Source organism: Notolepis coatsorum (assembly GCF_963971535.1).
Source record: "Notolepis coatsorum genome assembly, chromosome: 7".
Classification (NCBI taxonomy): Eukaryota; Metazoa; Chordata; class Actinopteri; order Aulopiformes; family Paralepididae; genus Notolepis; species Notolepis coatsorum.
The window spans coordinates 8,850,073-8,870,908 of record NC_140171.1 but is presented as its reverse complement, the minus strand read 5'-3'; the positions used below and the strand labels follow the sequence as shown (position 1 = coordinate 8,870,908).

The following is a 20,836-nucleotide window of genomic DNA, read 5'->3' as shown; positions in this document are numbered from 1 at the left end:
TTTCCTCTTGCCACTAGGTGGTAGCAGATATCTATCAGTGAAATGCCTGAGCAAAGAGATAGGTTTTAAGCTGTCTTTTAAAGATGTCTAGCGAGTTGGCTTCCCTGATGTTTTGGGGTAGTTTGTTCCATAGTTTTGGGGCATAGTTGATAAAGGCTGCATTACCGATCCTCTTTCGACTGCTTCTGGGAGCCTCTAGTAGTCCAGCAGCTGATGATCGTAGTGTTCTTGCTGGTGTGTAATTTATTAGAGTGTTGGCGATGTAGCTAGGTCCCTGTCCATTTAGAGCTTTGTATGTAAGGAGAAGGACCTTAAAGTCAATTCTTAATGTTACAGGAAGCCAGTGTAAAGCGGCTAAGACTGGACTAATGTGCTCTCTCCTTTTGGTTCTAGTTAGCAGTCGGGCTGCAGAGTTTTGGATTAGCTGAAGCCTCTCTGTGGTTTTCTTAGGGAGACCTGTGAAAAGTGCATTACAGTAGTCTAACCGGCTAGATATGAATGCATGAATTAGCTTCTCAGCATCGTTCTGATTAATAATTGGTCGTACTTTTGCTATATTTCTGAGATGGAAGAACGATGTTTTCGTCACTTTGCTAATATGAGAATTGAAGTTCAGTTCTGAATCTATGATAACCCCAAGACTAGTGACCTCAGATTTGATCCAAGGGGTTAGTCCCCCCAGGTTCTTTATTAATGTTTCTTTTTTAGTTTTGGAGCCGATAATTAGAATTTCAGTTTTGTTCTCGTTTAGTTTCAGGAAGTTCTTACTCATCCATTTATTTATTGCCAGTAAGCAGTCTGTAATGGAGCTAATCGCTGTATCATTTGGTTCAGCAGATATGTACAGTTGTGTATCATCCGCATAGCTATGGAAATCTACATTATGTTCTCTGATGATATCACCCAGCGGTAACATGTAAAGGGAGAAGAGTAAAGGACCTAAGCAACTCCCTTGTGCAACTCCATAGTTGTTGTCGTATATATCAGACATGTGATCTCCTAGTTTAACATAGAATTTCCTCCCTCTGATGTATGTTTTAAACCAGCCCAGCACATGGTCTGAGAAACCGACATGGTTTTCAAGACGATCGATTAGAATATCGTGATCGATTGTATCAAATGCTGCACTGAGATCTAACAGGATAAGGATGGAGATCTTATTCTCGTCAGAGTTTAGTCTGAGGTCACAGTATTGGCTTTGAAGTCTATTCTTATTTTTTAAATTGTATTTAATAAATGTTTTACTTGCATACTTCAGATTTGTTTTCTCTCACTAAATCTTTGATGTCTGTCTTCAATTCTATCCATCACATTATAGTCCCCCTCTAACCTTATTTGCCTATTCTGTGGTCACTCAAGGTAAGGCCGAGGACCCCTGTCAAGCCAGGACCAATAAGAAGTCAGCATCACAGTCTTTGGACAGTACAGGTGAGCAGTGGGAGTGGACAGCCGTGTCACAGTGGTTCTGTGTAGTGGTGCGTTCAGCAGGTCCTCGTCAACTCATAAAGTCAGACATATATATTTTTTTATTATTATGTTTTTGGTAGATTTTTATTGGTTTTTGGACAAGTCCGGCAGAGAGGAAGTATGGGAGGAGAGAGATGGGGGAAGACATTCGGCAAAGGTCGCCGGGTGCGTTACGTGGTGCGCCACTCTGGTGCGCCACTCTGGTGCGCCACTCTGGTGCGCCCAAAGTCAGACATTTCTGAGTTTACCACCAGGAAGTTGCACTCAAAACAGCCAACCGAGTGGTAAATGCCAGCGATAAACTTGGGGCAAGAAGTTCCATGATACCCGAATGTACGAGTTGGGACGGATCACTGACCCTTCACCTTTTTTTTTTTTTTTTTTTTTTTTATTATTGCAAAACAAAAATTATTAAAAGTCAGTACTTTTTGTGGTGCAAACATATGCCGTTTTGCATTTGTATGATCGTCATTTCTGTAAATTAGGGAAACCTCAGACACGTAAGAAGGTTGAAATATGATGTTGACATACTGGGATTCCTAGATATTGATCAAACCACCTGCATCAAGAAAAGAGAGTTGAGTAACCTGACTGATTGGATCTGATTGGTTCTGACGTTATGACCTAACTAGCACACCCGAACGCCATCACCTCATACATACAATTTGGTGACGTGATACGTTTCCGACATTACGAGTTGACAAGGACCTGCTGAACGCACGGCAAATCAAATCTGACAACGAGTCAGACACTGGCGTCTTCATGGACACACAGAGCGTTTGTTTGAGTGTTACATTCAAATAAACTTTTTTTACTTGATAACGGTTACATTTAGTTGTTCCTGCAAATGTGTCCAGGGTTTAGTCACTGTGTTTAACGAAGTTGGTCTCGCATTCACTGTCAAAGAATTCATTCTAGCTTTGGGAGAGACTTGAACTGATCAAGATGACAGGAAGAACGTATATATTATTAACTGGTCTAAAAATGAACTGGGCGGTACATTAGCTAAGCGGTGTTCCTGGCTCCACAAAGCACAGCCAATAACAATTCTGAACCGTTTGTTTATGCTGGTCAGTCTGAAAGCTTCAACCCCTAGCCAAGGAGTACATAGTATATACAGTATGTAATTTCTCATGCAGCACCAAATAACATTTCGGACAAAGACCAGGCAAACCCCATCTTCCATAATATGTCTCCTTTTAAATGTATAAATGTCTTCCTCACCAGTTGAGGGGGAGGGCACCTCATTGGACCAGAGTGACGCCAGTAACTCACTAAACGACAGCATCACGGTTGTCGAGGACATCCCCAAGGTCAGTCTGATTGGTTAATAATAATATAATAATAATAATATAATCGTTGTTTTTCCAATTCAATTGTTTTATGACTTGTACTACTAGTGGCTACTTGAAGAGTACCGCAGACTAGCTTGCTTGTCCCCGTCTGTAATATATGTAACTCTACGCTAGCTACATATAACGTCTGGTAAATATCAACGTTGACTGAGATGAACTTACAGGAGATCGTAGGGTGTAACGGTACACAAAAACCACGATACGGTACGGTCACTTTTCGGTACAGTGTGGGGGAAAGTTTGGCTTTCCATGTTCCACTCGGGGGTGATGTAGTGTGTGCAGTAACTAATTGTACTTGTAGGGCTGTCAACGAATATTCTATTATTCTATTTAAATAATAATAATTATATTAGATTGTGAAAAAAAAAACAGCCCCTCGGTGGGCGGTCGTTAGTGGTTAACATACCGTTGTATTCGTTCGGTACACTACACGGCCGTTCGGTACGGTACACACTGAAACTGTTCGGTTCGGTACGGATTTGTGTACCTTTGCACCCCCTAAGAAAATGTTTCGTACTCCATTCTATAGTATCTAAACAGGGAAATGGGAGCCACTTATTTGTCAAACACAACGTCGTTCAAATCATGACCTGGATGACCCCCCCCCCCCACCCTTGTCTGATTGGTGTAGCCCGCTCGTGGCCCGCAGTCCGACAAGTCCAACAGGTGCAGTCTGGTGGACCGACCTCACGAGACGTACCGACTGCTGAGGAGGAAGAACATCATCGTGGAGTCTGTGCGCAGCCTGAAGATCATAGAGGGCCTCTACACGTCAGTGACCTCATCCACACACCCGTCTGACCTCATCCACACACCAGTCTGACCTCATCCACACGCCAGTCTGACCTCATCCACCTCATCCACACACCCGTCTGACCTCATCCACCTCATCCACACACCAGTCTGACCTGGCTCATCCACACACCAGTCTGACCTCATCCACACACCAGTCTGACCTCATCCACATGCCAGTCTGACCTCATCCACACACCAGACTGACCTCATCCACCTCATCCACACACCAGACTGACCTGGCTCATCCACACACCAGTCTGACCTCATCCACACGCCAGTCTGACCTCATCCACCTCATCCACACGCCAGTCTGACCTCATCCACCTCATCCACACGCCAGTCTGACCTCATCCACCTCATCCACACGCCAGTCTGACCTCATCCACCTCATCCACACATCAGTCTGACCTCATCCACACACCAGTCTGACCTCATCCACACACCCGTCTGACCTCATCCACCTCATCCACACACCCGTCTGACCTCATCCACCTCATCCACACATCAGCTAAAGCAGTGCTTCGCAGCCTCTGTAGTTCCTGGCCCCTTAAAACCAACCATGTGTGAACAAAGTCACTGAACCGTATGACAAACGGAGGAAATGAACTACATTTCTTAGAGAGAGAGAGAAATTGTAAACCGGTCTGATTTGACTGCGAAGACAACAGGAGGGTTAAAATATTATTATTTACTTTACTTAATGATTTGACGATGAAAACGGCATCTGCTTTGCTTTCACAAAGATTCTAAATATGCTTTTTTATTTACCGGTATATATCTATTAGATGATAGATTCCATTTTCCTATCTCTGCGTTTAGTAGAAAGCTATCTGGCTTAGCACAAATGAATGGAAGCGGATACGGACCAGCTAGCCTAGCTGTTGGCCAAAAACACCTCCCAGAGTTTTAAGCTATAATAATAATAATAATGGATTGGATTTATATAGCGCTCTTCTCTGACTGACTGTTGCTCTGACTCAGAGCGCTTCACAGAGTCCATTATTCGTTCATACACAGTCATCCCGGTGGTGGTAAGCTACAATTGCAGCCAGAGCTGCCCTGCTAAGCTATATGTTAGTGTGAACGCACAGAGAGGACATTGGTAGCTCTCTTCTTGTCTGACTCTGGAGAAGACTGTAAGCACATTTCCCGTAATGTAGGCGTGTTCCTTTAACAAACCAGCTCTATTTTTTTGTGATAAAATGTTTTTATTTTCTTATTTTCACACGAAACAAGACGCAACACAATACAGTAATAATAATACACAAGACATCACAGGACAATAACTTATTGCAATAATGACGGAGACAATAAAATTAAGTCAAATTAAATCGGTAAAGCAGTATAATATAAAAAGGAGAAAAATCTATATATTTACCATATATATACATCCATACAATTATTTTCGCCCGTGTCTGTGTAAAATCTTGTACACGTTCTTTCTGAACGGACGTGAGATGCATATAACGTTGTTTAGAAACCTTTTTGCAAACTTTAGAAGGTGTTTTCTTTATTTTTTTTATTATGTTTTTGGTAGATATTTTATTGTTTTTTTTTCCGGGCAGTCCGGGAGAGAGAGAGAGGAAGTATGGGAGATAGACGGGGGAAGACATTCGGCAAAGGTCGCCGGGTCCGGGAGTCAAACCAGGGGCGGCCGTGTTGCACCGCAGTGCTGTACGTGGTGCGCCACCCTGGCACCCTAGGTGTTTTCTGTCCATTTTCGTCCTCTTCTGTACTCGTCGAGAAGTAACGTTACTCTGTGGATGTCATATTTGTTGTCGAGTGCAAGACATGTGACAGAACTCGCACCAATTACATAAAATATATCTACACGGTGACCAAGTATCCGTTCGCGAGGAAAGATCTAGTCCCGACTTTAAAATTATGATTGCGCAAAATGGGCAGGATTGTAAATGGAGAACCTTTTTATTCCTAAATCTACATCAATAGATCTTTCACTCAGAGTGAAAGTTGCATAGTCCGCCGAGGTGGGAACGGGATGAAACGATAACGGGCTTCACCTTACGGCCTATGAGGGTTGTTAATGGGTTTATGCCCGATAAGTAATAGTTGGTTATGAAATATTGGGGAGTCGAGGTGCCATGGGCATTTGATGGTACAAGATCTCTGTGTTACGCCATGTCTGAATCATATGGGAGATGATGGGACCTAATCGTAATTGGCATTTTCTAATCGAGGTGTTGGAATATATTATATCTTGTAGTCTTTGTGGATAGACTGTTGCGTCCTCCAAGGCGCGCCACGACACGGCAATCTCGGGATCATTGAGCCAACAAAGTGTATTCTGGGTAGTGCGTTTCATTTTGATAATCGATGCTCGGGCTTGTAGCGAGTTGGGGAGGCTCGACCATCTATTGAGATCCTGAAGTATTTTGTTGTACGTGCCTGTATAATTGTGTCCGACAGTCTGTCTCAGGGTGGGAAAAATCTCGATGCTGAGGTGAAAATGTGAAATGTTCAACTATGGTGATGTCCACAGCTCTGGCCAACTCATTAACCGTTTCTGCGCCAAGAACGAGTTTACTCGTTATTGCCCGCCATGCGTTCAGCGCCAGAAACGAGTTTACTAGTTTTTGGGATTGTTATTTCGTTTATTCGCTATATCTATTCATAATTCACAACTGCAGCCTCTGGTATACCCTTCAGAGCCTGTCTGAGCTGGCAGACGGTCAACACCGCCGTCTACTGCCAGGCGGAGCTATTGCATCTCATTGAAAATGGGCTGTTGTGTTTTAGGAGCCCCGCTACGACGGTCATTTCATGTATGGATGAGGAGACATAATAATGATAATCTAGCGTTGATTTCAGGATGATTAGATAATCAGCCGAAAAATTACAACGTGATGACAAATGCCTTTTTCTCGTCTTTTTCCTGGAATTACTGAAAAACACCCACACCATACAAAACGGTATAAAACGGAAATGTACGGATGAAAAAACAATCTGTTTCGGGCATGTTGACTAGAAGCAACTCACTGAGACTCGACGGCGTTATTAGACCCATAGATATAATATAAGATATATTTTAAGCACTCGCAAATGTCACAGTCTAAAACTATATCCATTGAATAAAGACCTGGCGATGAATGGGGTATCAGCGCCCCCTGCTGCTGGCGATCAATGTGTTAAGGGGTAGACAAGCAGATTTTGCCCAGTTGATTTTCAATTCGTCAATTATCCTAAGTAAGTTTGTGGCCGATTTGGAGGGGTCCTGCATAAAGATCAGTAAATCATCCGCATAAAGAGCAATTTTGTGAGGGGCGTCTTTGATTGTTATAGGGACAATTTCTTCTGTTTGTCTTATAAATTGAGCTAATGGTTCCAGGGATAGCCCGGGACTCAAAGGACAACCCTGTCTAGAAGACCTCAAGACTGAGAAGAGAGGGGAGCAGATCGTTGCCAGTCATTATTATCATTGCTGATGGAGTGGCGTAGAGTACTTTAATCATATGAATAAATTCCTCCAGTACCGTCCATAGATATTGCATTCCAGTCTATCGAAGGCCTTCATGGCATCCAAAGATAGGACTGTGGCTGGTGTTTTATTATTATCCTTATACTAGTGTCGATTATATGCAACAATCTTCTAAGGTTATCCTATCCGCAGCTAAGCGTCCTCGAATAAAGCCTTCAAAACCAGCTCTATTTTAAGGTAAAAGAAGATGGGTTCTCCCAAAAATGTAAACATGTGTTGATCTCTATGACCTCCATTCATACAGCGCCACACATTCCCATTTCACCGGGTTCAGAGACTGTTCCTGATCCAAAGAACCATCAGAATATCACATGAAAAAAACACTTGATCCAAAGAACCATCAGAATATCACATGAAAAAAACACTTGATCCAAAGAACCATCAAAATATCACATGAAAAAAAAACACTTGATCCAAAGAACCATCAAAATATCACGTGAAAAAAAACACTTGATCCAAAGAACCATCAAAATATCATGTGAAAAAAAAAATTATCCAAAGAACCATCAAAATATCGTGTGAAAAAAAAACACTTGATCCAAAGAACCATCAAAATATCACATGAAAAAAACACTTGATCCAAAGAACCATCAAAATATCACATGAAAAAAAAAACTTGATCCAAAGAACCATCAAAATATCACATGAAAAAAAAACACTTGATCCAAAGAACCATCAAAATATCACGTGAAAAAAAACACTTGATCCAAAAAACCATCAAAATATCTCATGAAAAAAACACTTGATCCAAAGAACCATCAGAATATCACATGAAAAAAAACACTTGATCCAAAGAACCATCAAAATATCACATGAAAAAAAACACTTGATCCAAAGAACCATCAAAATATCACGTGAAAAAAAACACTTGATCCAAAGAACCATCAAAATATCACGTGAAAAAAAACACTTGATCCAAAGAACCATCAAAATATCACGTGAAAAAAAACACTTGATCCAAAGAACCATCAAAATATCACGTGAAAAAAAAACACTTGATCCAAAGAACCATCAAAATATCACATGAAAAAACAACAATCAGGCCGTGAAGTAACCTGTAATTAAAAAAACTGTTTATTAAAAGGTAAGACCTTTTAAGACGGCGAGTAAGACGGCGAGGAACACAGATCTGAACGCACTCTCGTCCCTCCAGGCTGCAGAGGATGATCAACGAGGATGAGAAGCTGGACGGCGTCCGCACCAAGTGCTGCAAGAAGTCCATCCTGAGACTGATCCGTAGTCTGTCCAGAGAGGGAATGCTGAAGATGTACACCACCACCGTCATACAGGACGGAGTCAGCAAGAAGGTATATATACACACACACACCACCACCGTCATACAGGACGGTGTCAGCAAGAAGGTATATATACACACACACACCACCACCGTCATACAGGACGGAGTCAGCAAGAAGGTATATATACACACACACACCACCACCGTCATACAGGACAGAGTCAGCAAGGAGGTATATATACACACACACACACACACACACACACCACCACAGTCATACAGGACAGAGTCGGCAAGGAGGTATACACACACACACACACACACACACACACACACACACACACCACCACCACCGTCATACAGGACAGAGTCAGCAAGGAGGTATATATACACACACACACACACACACCACCACAGTCATACAGGACAGAGTCGGCAAGGAGGTATACACACACACACACACACACACACCACCACCGTCATACAGGACAGAGTCAGCAAGGAGGTATATATACACACACACACACACACCACCACAGTCATACAGGACAGAGTCAGCAAGGAGGTATATATACACACACACACACACACGTGACGTTCTTTCACCAGCAATGAGTACAAATACACTGTAAAAATAAGCGCGTTCGGCGGCTACGTGGCGCAGTGGGCAAGGCGCTCGCAACGAATGCTGGAGACTAGGCTCGAACAGGATGCTTCCTGTTCGAGCCCCGCGCTCCACATTGCTTTCAGTTTAGCTGGTCGTCCACAGTAATACACATTGGCCGTATTACGGGGAGGGAAACTGAAGGGTGGGGATCGGGCGTTGTGGACAGCGACTCCTACAGGTCGGTTGGTGCCCCTACGCAGTAGAATCAAGAAGCGACGGGGGCGGGGCCCCTCCAAAGCCCAGACCCCCGACGCTGAGAGATCGAGCTGCGCAGGTGAAAAGATGCGACGGCTGTTACCTCGAGTATCGGAGGGGACTCGTGCTATGTATGACTTAGTCCACATTGCAGCCGGCTTGTGGGAGGCAAGAAACAACTTTCGAAGACAGGGGAGGGTTGAATTGGACGATATGAAAATTGGGATGGGAGAAAAATAGAAAAATGGGAGAAAAAGTGGATAAAATAAAAATAAGTGCGTTCATAATTGTGAAATGCCTAGCGCTTCACAATTTTCTCTCTCTCTCTCTCTCTCTCTCTCTCTGGCGCTTGTCCAGAGGCAATACGCAAGTACAACTATCCAAACCAATGACGATAATTGCTTTGGGATTGGGGGGGATGGGTGGGTTATATAATCAATTAACCACTTGATCAAAGGCAAAGCGTATTTTCTTTTTAAATATATAATTCATCTTTTATCCTGTGCAGGTGGAGTTTGTGGTTCATCAGTCCATCGAGCCCACTGATCCCATAGTGAAGAGTGCCATCGAGCAGGTCCGCTTCCGGATCTCCAGCTCCTACACGGTTGCACGGTGAGCAGAACCCAACCAGAACCTGTGACGGTAAACATTTAAATTAAAGCCACAACAATGTGAGAGGAGATCAACAGGAGATCCCAAGTCTCCGTGGGTAAAATATGATTGCCAGATCACAGATTTTTGAAATATTGATCTCAAAGACGCCTTTTACGGCGTCATTGGCAGATTACGCATGGCGGAGAATGACGTGGGTACACGTCATTGGCGAATAAAGGGTTAAGCGCGTACTGAAAACATAGAGGTAGTACTGCTTGCGGCCAGCAGGCTTCACAATTACACATTATCATCGCTTTAATGTAATTGTATCAAAAACAAACCAAACTGGGGTCAAATTTTATGGCTCAGAAGATCCTTGCCTAAATAATAGAAGTTGGACCGAGTCGTTACAACTTACACCCCTCCTATCTTTCCTTTCCTCTCTCGTGTCCTCTCCCCTCTTGTGTCCTCTCTCGTGTCCTCTCTCGTGTCCTCTCCTGTGTCCTCTCCTGTGTCCTCTCTCCTGTGTCCTCTCTTGTGTCCTCTCTCGTGTCCTCTCCTGTGTCCTCTCCTGTGTCCTCTCCTGTGTCCTCTCTCCTGTGTCCTCTCTCGTGTCCTCTCTCGTGTCCTCTCTCGTGTCCTCTCTCGTGTCCTCTCTCGTGTCCTCTCTCGTGTCCTCTCCTGTGTCCTCTCCTGTGTCCTCTCCTGTGTCCTCTCTCCTGTGTCCTCTCCTGTGTCCTCTCTCGTGTCCTCTCTCCTGTGTCCTCTCCTGTGTCCTCTCTTGTGTCCTCTCTCCTGTGTCCTCTCCTGTGTCCTCTCCTGTGTCCTCTCTTGTGTCCTCTCTCCTGTGTCCTCTCCTGTGTCCTCTCCTGTGTCCTCTCTTGTGTCCTCTCTCCTGTGTCCTCTCCTGTGTCCTCTCTTGTGTCCTCTCCTGTGTCCTCTCCTGTGTCCTCTCCTGTGTCCTCTCCTGTGTCCTCTCTTGTGTCCTCTCTCCTGTGTCCTCTCTCCTGTGTCCTCTCTCGTGTCCTCTCTCGTGTCCTCTCCTGTGTCCTCTCCTGTGTCCTCTCTCGTGTCCTCTCTTGTGTCCTCTCCTGTGTCCTCTCTTGTGTCCTCTCTCCTGTGTCCTCTCCTGTGTCCTCTCCTGTGTCCTCTCTCTTGTGTCCTCTCCTGTGTCCTCTCCTGTGTCCTCTCCTGTGTCCTCTCTCCTGTGTCCTCTCTTGTGTCCTCTCTTGTGTCCTCTCCTGTGTCCTCTCTCGTGTCCTCTCTCGTGTCCTCTCTCCTGTGTCCTCTCTCCTGTGTCCTCTCCTGTGTCCTCTCTCGTGTCCTCTCTCGTGTCCTCTCTCGTGTCCTCTCTCGTGTCCTCTCCTGTGTCCTCTCCTGTGTCCTCTCCTGTGTCCTCTCCTGTGTCCTCTCCTGTGTCCTCTCTCGTGTCCTCTCTCGTGTCCTCTCTCGTGTCCTCTCTCGTGTCCTCTCCTGTGTCCTCTCCTGTGTCCTCTCCTGTGTCCTCTCCTGTGTCCTCTCCTGTGTCCTCTCCTGTGTCCTCTCTTGTGCCCTCTCCTGTGTCCTCTCTCGTGTCCTCACTTGTGTCCTCTCTTGTGTCCTCTCTCGTGTCCTCTTGTGTCCACTCTTGTGTCCTCTCTGTCTTCCTTCCTTGCTCTCTCTCCCTCAGGGCGCAGCAGGCTGATGATAAAGCCAAAGGACAAGTGAGCGAACCGAAGGGGAAGTTATCCAAAGCCCAGAAGAGCAAGGCAGACAAGAAGAAAGCAGAGGAGAAAAAAGCGGAGGCGTTCAAACCCACCATAGGTACTGTCTACATGCAAACCCACCATAGTTACTGTTTACATGCAAACCCACCATAGGTACTGTCTACGTGCAAACCCACCATAGGTACTGTCTACATGCAAACCCACCATAGGTACTGTTTACGTTCAAACCCACCATAGGTACTGTTTACGTTCAAACCCACCATAGGTACTGTCTACGTTCAAATCCACCATAGGTACTTTTTTTTTTTTTTTTTTTTTAATCCACTTTTTCTCCCATTTTCTATATTTTCTCCCATCCCAATTTCGTATCATCCAATTCAACCCTCCCCTGTCACGAACGCTGTTTCTTGCCTCCCACAAGCCGGCTGCAATGTGGACTAAGTCATACATAGCACAAGTCCCCTCCGGTACCTGAGGTAACAGCAGTCGCATCTTTTCACCTGCGCAGCTCGATCTCTCAGTGGCGAGGAGTAACGCGTGGGAGGCTCACGCTGCCCCCGACACTTCCTGATTCTACTGCGCAGGCGCACCAACCGACCTGTAGGAGTCGCTGTTCACAACGCCCGATCCCCACCCATCAGTTTCCCACCCCCTAATACGGCCAATGTGTATTAGTATGAACGACCAGCTAAACTGAAAGCAATGTGGAGCGCTGGGCTCGAACAGGCGAGCCCAGCGTCTCCGCATTCGTGGCGAGCGCCTTGCCCACTACGCCACGTAGCCGCCCTCACCATAGGTACTGTTTACGTTCAAACCCACCATAGGTACTGTCTACGTGCAAACCCACCATAGGTACTGTTTACGTTCAAACCCACCATAGGTACTGTTTACGTTCAAACCCACCATAGGTACTGTCTACATTCAAACCCACCATAGGTACTGTCTACGTTCAAACCCACCATAGGTACTGTCTACGTTCAAACCCACCATAGGTACTGTCTACATTCAAACCCACCATAGGTACTGTCTACATTCAAACCCACCATAGGTACTGTCTACGTGCAAACCCACCATAGGTACTGTTTACGTTCAAACCCACCATAGGTACTGTTTACGTTCAAACCCACCATAGGTACTGTCTACATTCAAACACACCATAGGTACTGTCTACGTTCAAACCCACCATAGGTACTGTCTACATTCAAACCCACCATAGGTACTGTCTACATTCAAACCCACCATAGGTACTGTCTACATTCACAGAGACCATAGTTACTGTTTACGTGCAAACCCACCATAGGTACTGTTTACGTGCAAACCCACCATAGGTACTGTCTACGTGCAAACCCACTATAGGTACTGTTTACGTTCAAACCCACCATAGGTACTGTCTACATTCAAACCCACCATAGGTACTGTCTATGTTCAAACCCACCATAGGTACTGTCTACATTCACAGAGACCATAGGTACTGTCTACGTTCAAACACACCATAGGTACTGTCAAACCCACCATAGGTACTGTTTATGTTCAAACCCACTATAGGTACTGTTTACATTCAAACGCACCATAGGTACTGTTTACATTCAAACCCACCATAGGTACTGTTTACGTTCAAACACACCATAGGTACCGTTTATGTTCAAAGTAAACACACCATAGGTACCGCTTACGTTCAAACACACCATAGGTACCGCTTACGTTCAAACACACCATAGGTACCGTTTATGTTCAAAGTAAACACACCATAGGTACCGCTTACATTCAAACACACCATAGGTACCGCTTACGTTCAAACACACCATAGGTACCGCTTACGTTCAAACACACCATAGGTACCGTTTACGTTCAAACACACCATAGGTACCGTTTATGTTCAAACACACCATAGGTACCGCTTACGTTCAAACACACCATAGGTACTGTCTACATTCACAGAGACCATAGTTACTGTTTACGTGCAAACCCACCATAGGTACTGTTTACGTGCAAACCCACCATAGGTACTGTCTACGTGCAAACCCACTATAGGTACTGTTTACGTTCAAACCCACCATAGGTACTGTCTACATTCAAACCCACCATAGGTACTGTCTACATTCACAGAGACCATAGGTACTGTCTACGTTCAAACACACCATAGGTACTGTCTACATGCAAACACACCATAGGTACTGTCAAACCCACCATAGGTACTGTTTATGTTCAAAGACGCCATAGGTACTGTTTACATTCAAACGCACCATAGGTACTGTTTACATTCAAACCCACCATAGGTACTGTTTACGTTCAAACACACCATAGGTACCGTTTATGTTCAAACACACCATAGGTACCGCTTACGTTCAAACACACCATAGGTACCGTTTACGTTCAAACACACCATAGGTACCGTTTATGTTCAAACACACCATAGGTACCGCTTACGTTCAAACACACCATAGGTACCGTTTACGTTCAAACACACCATAGGTACCGTTTACGTTCAAACCCACCATAGGTACCGTTTACGTTCAAACACACCATAGGTACCATTTACGTTCAAACACACCATAGGTACTGTTTACATGCAAACACACCATAGGTACTGTCAAACCCACCATAGGTACTGTTTATGTTCAAAGACGCCATAGGTACTGTTTACATTCAAACGCACCATAGGTACTGTTTACATTCAAACCCACCATAGGTACTGTTTACGTTCAAACACACCATAGATACCGTTTATGTTCAAACCCACCATAGGTACCGTTTACGTTCAAACACACCATAGGTACTGTTTACGTTCAAACACACCATAGATACCGTTTATGTTCAAACCCACCATAGGTACCGTTTATGTTCAAACACACCATAGGTACTGTTTACTTTCAATCCACTTCAATTAATTTGTGCTAAGCTAGGCTAGCTTGCACCCGGGTAGCTTTCTACTGAACGCACAAAGAGGGAATTGGTATCTATCTTCTTGTCTGGCTCTGGAGAAGACACTAAGCGCATTTCCCATAATGTTGGCGTGTTCCATTTAGGGGTGGGCGTGAGTACTCGATTGATCGATTACTCACGGCTATGAGAAAACTCCATCTTAAAGGGGACATGCATTGCTATTCCTTTCACTATTTGGGAAACTTTACACAATTCCTGTGAGTCTATGGAACACATCTGTAAAAAATAATTTCCAAAAAATTCATTGTTTTGTATTTTTAATCAATTACTCTAAAGCAGCATTTTTCCACCTTGGCTGGGCTCCGCCCATAAGCGCTTTGAGTGACAGTCACCCACAGTCTGACTGGCAGACAGAGAGAGAGATATACAAAGATTGAGGGGGATACTAATTAATTTCGCCGCGGGGGGGCATAATCCCACGGGACGATGCATTGGTAACTTGTTTCAAATGACAATATATACCCCTGTGAATATTATTGCACGGATCGGAATACGGGCGCACGTGTGGGAGTCAAAGATATTTTGACAGTGATATGCGGAGAAGCCCCATCCCCGCGCTGCGGTGTGTGTGTGTGTGTGTAAATGCGTGTGTTTCCCAGAGAGAAGCTCGTGTCCCTCTCTCTATCTCTCTCTCTCTCGCTCGTTCTCTGCTGTCTCTGTCGGCACCCGCACACGTCAACCCGTTTGAGGAAGTAATTCCACTCGCTCTGTTGTTGAGCGAATTGTTGATTGTGGGCGGTGACTACAACCAGTGCCATACTCACGTCAGCAAAACAGACGTGAATAATCAGAATGGCTTAGTTGAGTGAGGGAGGATTTCGTGAACTCGAGACTAGACTGATGAGTCAAAATGAGAATTAGAGAAACGGACCCCATTGATATAAACCCCCATTGCTAGGAAACAATGCTAAACACTGGAAAATGCCATTTATAAGACACAGGACCTTTAAATTATTTACTAGGACGCACTTTTTTATGATGCCAGCTTGTGATAATTCATTGTAGCCAGCTAGCGTTGATGCTATTCAACATTAGCTAAATAGCTAACGAACGAAATACAATGACCGTACCCAACTAACGTTAATGCCATTCAGAACGTATAACATAGCTACAACACACAATAACGTTAATACAATTACATGCATCATTGTTTACAATGAACGGGGTGGGGCTAGTCAAAGGACTGGACACAGGGACAAGTTAAACATCAATTAATTTAATACAACAGGTAGTTTCGAGCTGCGCTGTCGTGCCTACGCACCACAGGGCTATTCTATTATATACGGCTTTGACGCTCTGCCGAATAAAAATCAGCAGCTCTTCCTCATCATCGATTGCCTGTAGCTGCATCTAACGTTAGCTAATGTTAAAAAAAACTAACCTAAATTTAGTTGTTCACCAACAATCTCAACATTTGTTTTAGCGTCAGCTCAAAAACACAGAACCGGACGACACAAGTTGTCCGCTCGTAGATAGGTTTCCGCGGCTAGCGATAACAACAATACTTCCGGTCGGGGGGGGGTTTCAAAATAAAAGAGCAAAGTCTAAAACACCGGGAAAAAGACGTTTATTTTGTACAGCGTTTTCCTCCACGAGTAATCGATCATTACTCGAGTACATCGTGCGATCAATCGATCTGGATATTTTTTTGTAAAATGCCCATAACCCTAGTTCCATTAAACAGCCCACGCTCTCTCCGTCTCCCACATCAGTCAACGGGATGAGCCGGAGTCTGGGCTACCAGCCCAAGATGCACCGCCTCCGTCTGATCCACAGCTTCATCTGGTACGTCATCCACGGCCACCCGCTCCGGAAAAACCCCGCCGGCGCGCTGCCGATACCCAGCCGATCCCCCGCAGAGACCGAAGGCGGCGCCGATGATGATGATGCCAATGCCGCCGACACACCGACGGAAACCCCGGCGGGGACCCCCGAGCCCTTGCGGCCCGTCACGGACGACTCTAACGCCGGCGAAGAGCCCCCGGGGGGCGCAGACGGACCGGCGTCCTCGTCTGGAGACCCGGCGGGGAACCAGCAGCCTACAGAGCCAGCCGGGGAGGAGGAGGAGGACGAGGAGGACGAGGAGGAGGAGGAGGAGGAGGAGGAGCAGCAGCAGGTGGTGGTGGGGGAGGAGGAGCTCATGGACGCCGAGAATAATGCGCACTTTCACCCCGATGTGAAAGGTCAGTGAGGATCAGTGTGTTTTCCATTCCATCAATTTATAATATATATAATTATAAAGTCAGGCTGGGTTTCCAAATAACACCTCGTCTCCACTTACCCCCTACCTCCTCTCTCTCCCTTACTCACCCACTCTCTCTCTCCCTCCTTTCCTCCCTCCCTCCCTCTCGGTCTCTATCTTACTCCCTCCCCCTCTCTCCATCTCTTTCTCTCTCTCCCCGACTCTCTGTCTCTCTCCCTCCCTCCCTCCCTCCCTCTTGGTCTATCTTTCTCCCTCCCCCTCTCCACCTCTTTCTCTCTCTCCCCGACTCTGTCTCCCTCCCTCCCTCCCTCCCTCCCTCTCGGCCTATCTTTCTCTCTCCCTCTACCCCCCCCCCCCCCCCTCTATATCCGTCTCCCTCCCTCTCGGTCTCTATCTTTCTCTCTCCCCCTCTCTCCATCTCTCTTTCTCTCTCTCCCCGACTCTGTCTCTCTCCCTCCCTCCCTCTCGGTCTCTATCTTTCTCCCTCCCCCTCTCTCCATCTCTCTTTCTCTCTCTCCCCGACTCCGTCTCCCTCCCTCCCTCCCTCTCGATCTATCTTTCTCCCTCCCCCTCTCTCCATCTCCCTCTACCCCCCCCCCCCCCCCCCCCTCCTCTCTCTCCTCCCTGTGCGTGACAGTGTATGTGGACGAGACGTCCTGGAGGAGGTTTGTGCCGCCGACTCCGGTGCACAGGGAGTTCGGCTCCGGCTGGGCCCTGGTGAGCGACCTGCTGCTCTGCCTGCCTCTGTCCCTCTACGTGCAGGTCATCCAGATCAACTACGTGGTAAGAACACATGATGTCGCTAATATCTAGGGATGTCCGATATTATCTGCCGATATCGGCATTAAAATGTGATCGGAAAATATCGGTATCGGTTTTCAATTTTCTTTTCTTTCTTTTTTTTTTTTACATTTCTATAACATTTATTTACCCAGGCAAGCAAGTAAGAACAAATTCTGATTTTATTTATTGTCAAAAGTATGCATAATGTTATGTTAATTCCACAACAAGAGATATGTAATGTTAATTACCTGAAATTATTCCATTTTTGGGGGGGGGAAACCCTGCATATATCGGTATCGGTTGATATCGGTATCGGAAATTAAGAGTTGGACTATATCGGTATCGGTAAAAAAGCCAATATCGAGCATCCCTACTAATATCCTATTAATTTGCGAAAACCATTTAACAAAATCAATACATGTTAGAAACGACGATTTCGTATTTTGGAAATGTTTTGATATTTGAAGAAAAAAAAACATTGTACGCTCTTATTTTAGCCTTGTGTAATAATAACATTTTCTGTCTGTCTGTCTGTCTCTGTCTGTCTGTCTGTCTGTCTGTCTGTCTGTCTGATGAAGGAACCTAGCATGTCTTTTTTTTACCATGCATATCTTGCGTCTTATCTATTTTATTTTTTCTATGCCTATTTTATTGTATTTTGCACAATCAATGCAGGCATGACCACCCGCATTTCACTGTATGCCCTGGTATGTATGTGACAAATAAACCTTGATTCCTGTCTGTCTGTCTGTCTGTCTGTCTGTCTGTCTGTCTGTCTGTCTGCAGGTTGATGGTCTGGAGGAATATCTGAACGATCCTGTGAAACAACACTACCTCATTAGATTCCTGCCATCCAAAACCAGGAGACAGATGCTTTATAAACGGTAACTCTCTCTCCCCTCTCTCTCTCTCTCTCTCTCTCTGTCTATCTCTCTCTGTGTCTCTGTCTGTCTCTCTCTCTCACTCTCACTCTCACTCTCTCTCACTAAGATGATGTTGTTGTATGTTCTTCCTCTCAGGAGGTACATCTTTCACTTCCATGAGAACATGCAGAGGTTGGTCTACATGGGTCTGCTGCAGTTTGGACCGGTGGAGAAGTTCCAGGACAAAGACCAGGTAGGAGGTCATGTTGTGGGGAGTGTGTTTGGTGGAGAAGCTCCAGGACAAAGACCAGGTAGGAGGTCATGTTGTGGGGAGTGTGTTTGGTGGAGAAGCTCCAGGACAAAGACCAGGTAGGAGGTCATGTTGTGGGGAGTGTGTTTGGTGGAGAAGCTCCAGGACAAAGACCAGGTAGGAGGTCATGTTGTGGGGAGTGTGTTTGGTGGAGAAGCTCCAGGACAAAGACCAGGTAGGAGGTCATGTTGTGGGGAGTGTGTTTGGTGGAGAAGCTCCAGGACAAAGACCAGGCAGGAGGTCATGTTGTGGAGAGTGTGTTTGGTGGAGGAGCTCCAGGACAAAGACCAGGTAGGAGGTCATGTTGTGGGGAGTGTGTTTGTGGAAGACCAGGTAGACATATAAAAACTAGGGCTGTCAAAATTAATGCTTTAATTTTGGAGATTAATTTAAATGATTTAAAGCATTAAAATAAATTAATCTAGATTAATCTATGGAGTGAAAAATCTTCAATCTTAGCGCCGCGGATATAAGAAAGAGGTCTAGCTGAGTCAATGTTGAGGGTTTTGTTGAACATTTGTATTTCACAGGAGATATTAAAATAGTCTTTGAATCTAAATATGCTTTCTTTGTGTTGATTTTACATTAATTCCATGATTTTACTCAAGTAAATATCTGTTACAAGCTTCGGTCTTATGTAGAAAAATGCTATTTTTAATCTAGATTCATCTAGATTAATTACAGAAAATTGTGAGATTAATTAGTAAAAAAAAAAAAATTTATCTATTAACTGCACTAATAAAAACTCTTTGGACACAGAAGAAATAAGGGAAGTTAGGAAGAAATTGCATTGTTTTCTCCAACAGGACAATGTAAACGGCTCCTGTTGTACATCTTGAGTTGTGTCCGATGGCGGCGTCATGTCCCTCCGTGTCTCCAGGTGTTTGTGTTCCTGAAGCGCAAGGCCACCATAGTGGACACCACCTGCTCGGAGCCCCACTACTGGAAGGTGACGCAGCCCCCCGGCAAGACGTTCGAGAGGCGCCAGTACACGCTGAGCACCATCGAGGACGTGGAGAACTACTGGTTCGACCTGCTGTGTGTCTGCCTCAACACTGCGCTCGGTACACATCATTTACTTTTATTACAATGATCATTTTCTAACGTTTTAACTAGGGCTGTCAGTTTATTATCGCGTTAATTAGATTAATTAATTACACAGCAAATTATCGCGTTATGAAAATTAACTCAATTTAAAAAAAAAAAAAAAATTAATTTACATATTTTTTTATCTCATTCATTCCATAAGAATGTAGAATACACATTTACAGACTTATTTTTAATATGGTCCATTTGCATGTTCTTGGTATCTGATTCTAGGGACATCTATGGATCTTCAGGGAATGTATTCCCGGTGTCAGAAATACTGTGTCTGTTACTAGGCTTGAGCCAATTGTAATTAACCAAATGAGAATATCAATCATTTTTTTTTTTATCTTTGACTATAAATAACACCATGCTAAAATTGACCAGACCTGAAAAATCTAAGCAAATGAATAAATGGAAGATGATTAAACAGAAGGTTTTGTAGATACAGTACTGAATTCTGCCATCCGGACACATGCAATTTGCAATATGAATATAGAATATCAGGCCTAAAATGGTTATGCGATTAATTAGATTGATTAATTACAAATCCTGTAATTAGATACATTTTTTTAATCGCCTGACGGCACTAGTTTTAACATGTGGATTTCGACACATCATTGTTAAATAAATTTACTGTTTGCGAACAAAGGAAGTCTTGTAGGCATTGCTTCCTCAGTCATTTCTGAAGTCATCACTTTAGCTGTTTGTTTTAACAGTTACTTTTTTGATTTGATTTGATTTGATATTTTTTATTTTCGTGTCTTACATACAGATGTATGCCCAGCCCATATGGGCTTACAAGACACATAACAATAAGTATATAATAATATACTTTACCAATTACTTAACAAATGACATAGACCAAGATGGCCATAAAAAAAGAAAAATACAAGAAAATACAATAAAACGTAATATAACACAAGCTGTACTCAATGTAAATAAACAGAAAAACAGAAAAACAAGGTGAATTCAAATACAATTATATAGGATACAGTGTGTTTTGTCTCAGGTGCCATGCCTTCTCCAAAAATCCTGCAAAACCGAAGATGTCCTCCACAAAAAAACAACTCAACATACAGCTCTCAGACTGCCAAAAAAGTTACTAATGGAGGTGGGACCGGGCAGACATTTTG

General features: G+C 44.4%; 1 protein-coding gene across 1 annotated transcript in view; it reads left to right on the top strand.

Annotated features, from left to right (window-relative positions):
* gtf3c1 (general transcription factor IIIC subunit 1) overlaps positions 1 to 20,836 on the top strand; it is a 90,583-nt gene that overhangs the window by 26,741 nt on the left and 43,006 nt on the right. The window contains exons 11-22 of the mRNA XM_084319474.1: positions 1,360 to 1,428; positions 2,695 to 2,780; positions 3,454 to 3,593; positions 8,267 to 8,420; positions 9,721 to 9,824; positions 11,476 to 11,609; positions 16,168 to 16,501; positions 16,550 to 16,638; positions 17,296 to 17,441; positions 18,228 to 18,325; positions 18,461 to 18,557; positions 19,495 to 19,678. Of these exons, the coding sequence (XP_084175600.1) occupies positions 1,360 to 1,428; positions 2,695 to 2,780; positions 3,454 to 3,593; positions 8,267 to 8,420; positions 9,721 to 9,824; positions 11,476 to 11,609; positions 16,168 to 16,501; positions 16,550 to 16,638; positions 17,296 to 17,441; positions 18,228 to 18,325; positions 18,461 to 18,557; positions 19,495 to 19,678 (1,635 nt within the window). The remainder of the gene's footprint in view (positions 1 to 1,359; positions 1,429 to 2,694; positions 2,781 to 3,453; positions 3,594 to 8,266; positions 8,421 to 9,720; positions 9,825 to 11,475; positions 11,610 to 16,167; positions 16,502 to 16,549; positions 16,639 to 17,295; positions 17,442 to 18,227; positions 18,326 to 18,460; positions 18,558 to 19,494; positions 19,679 to 20,836) is intronic.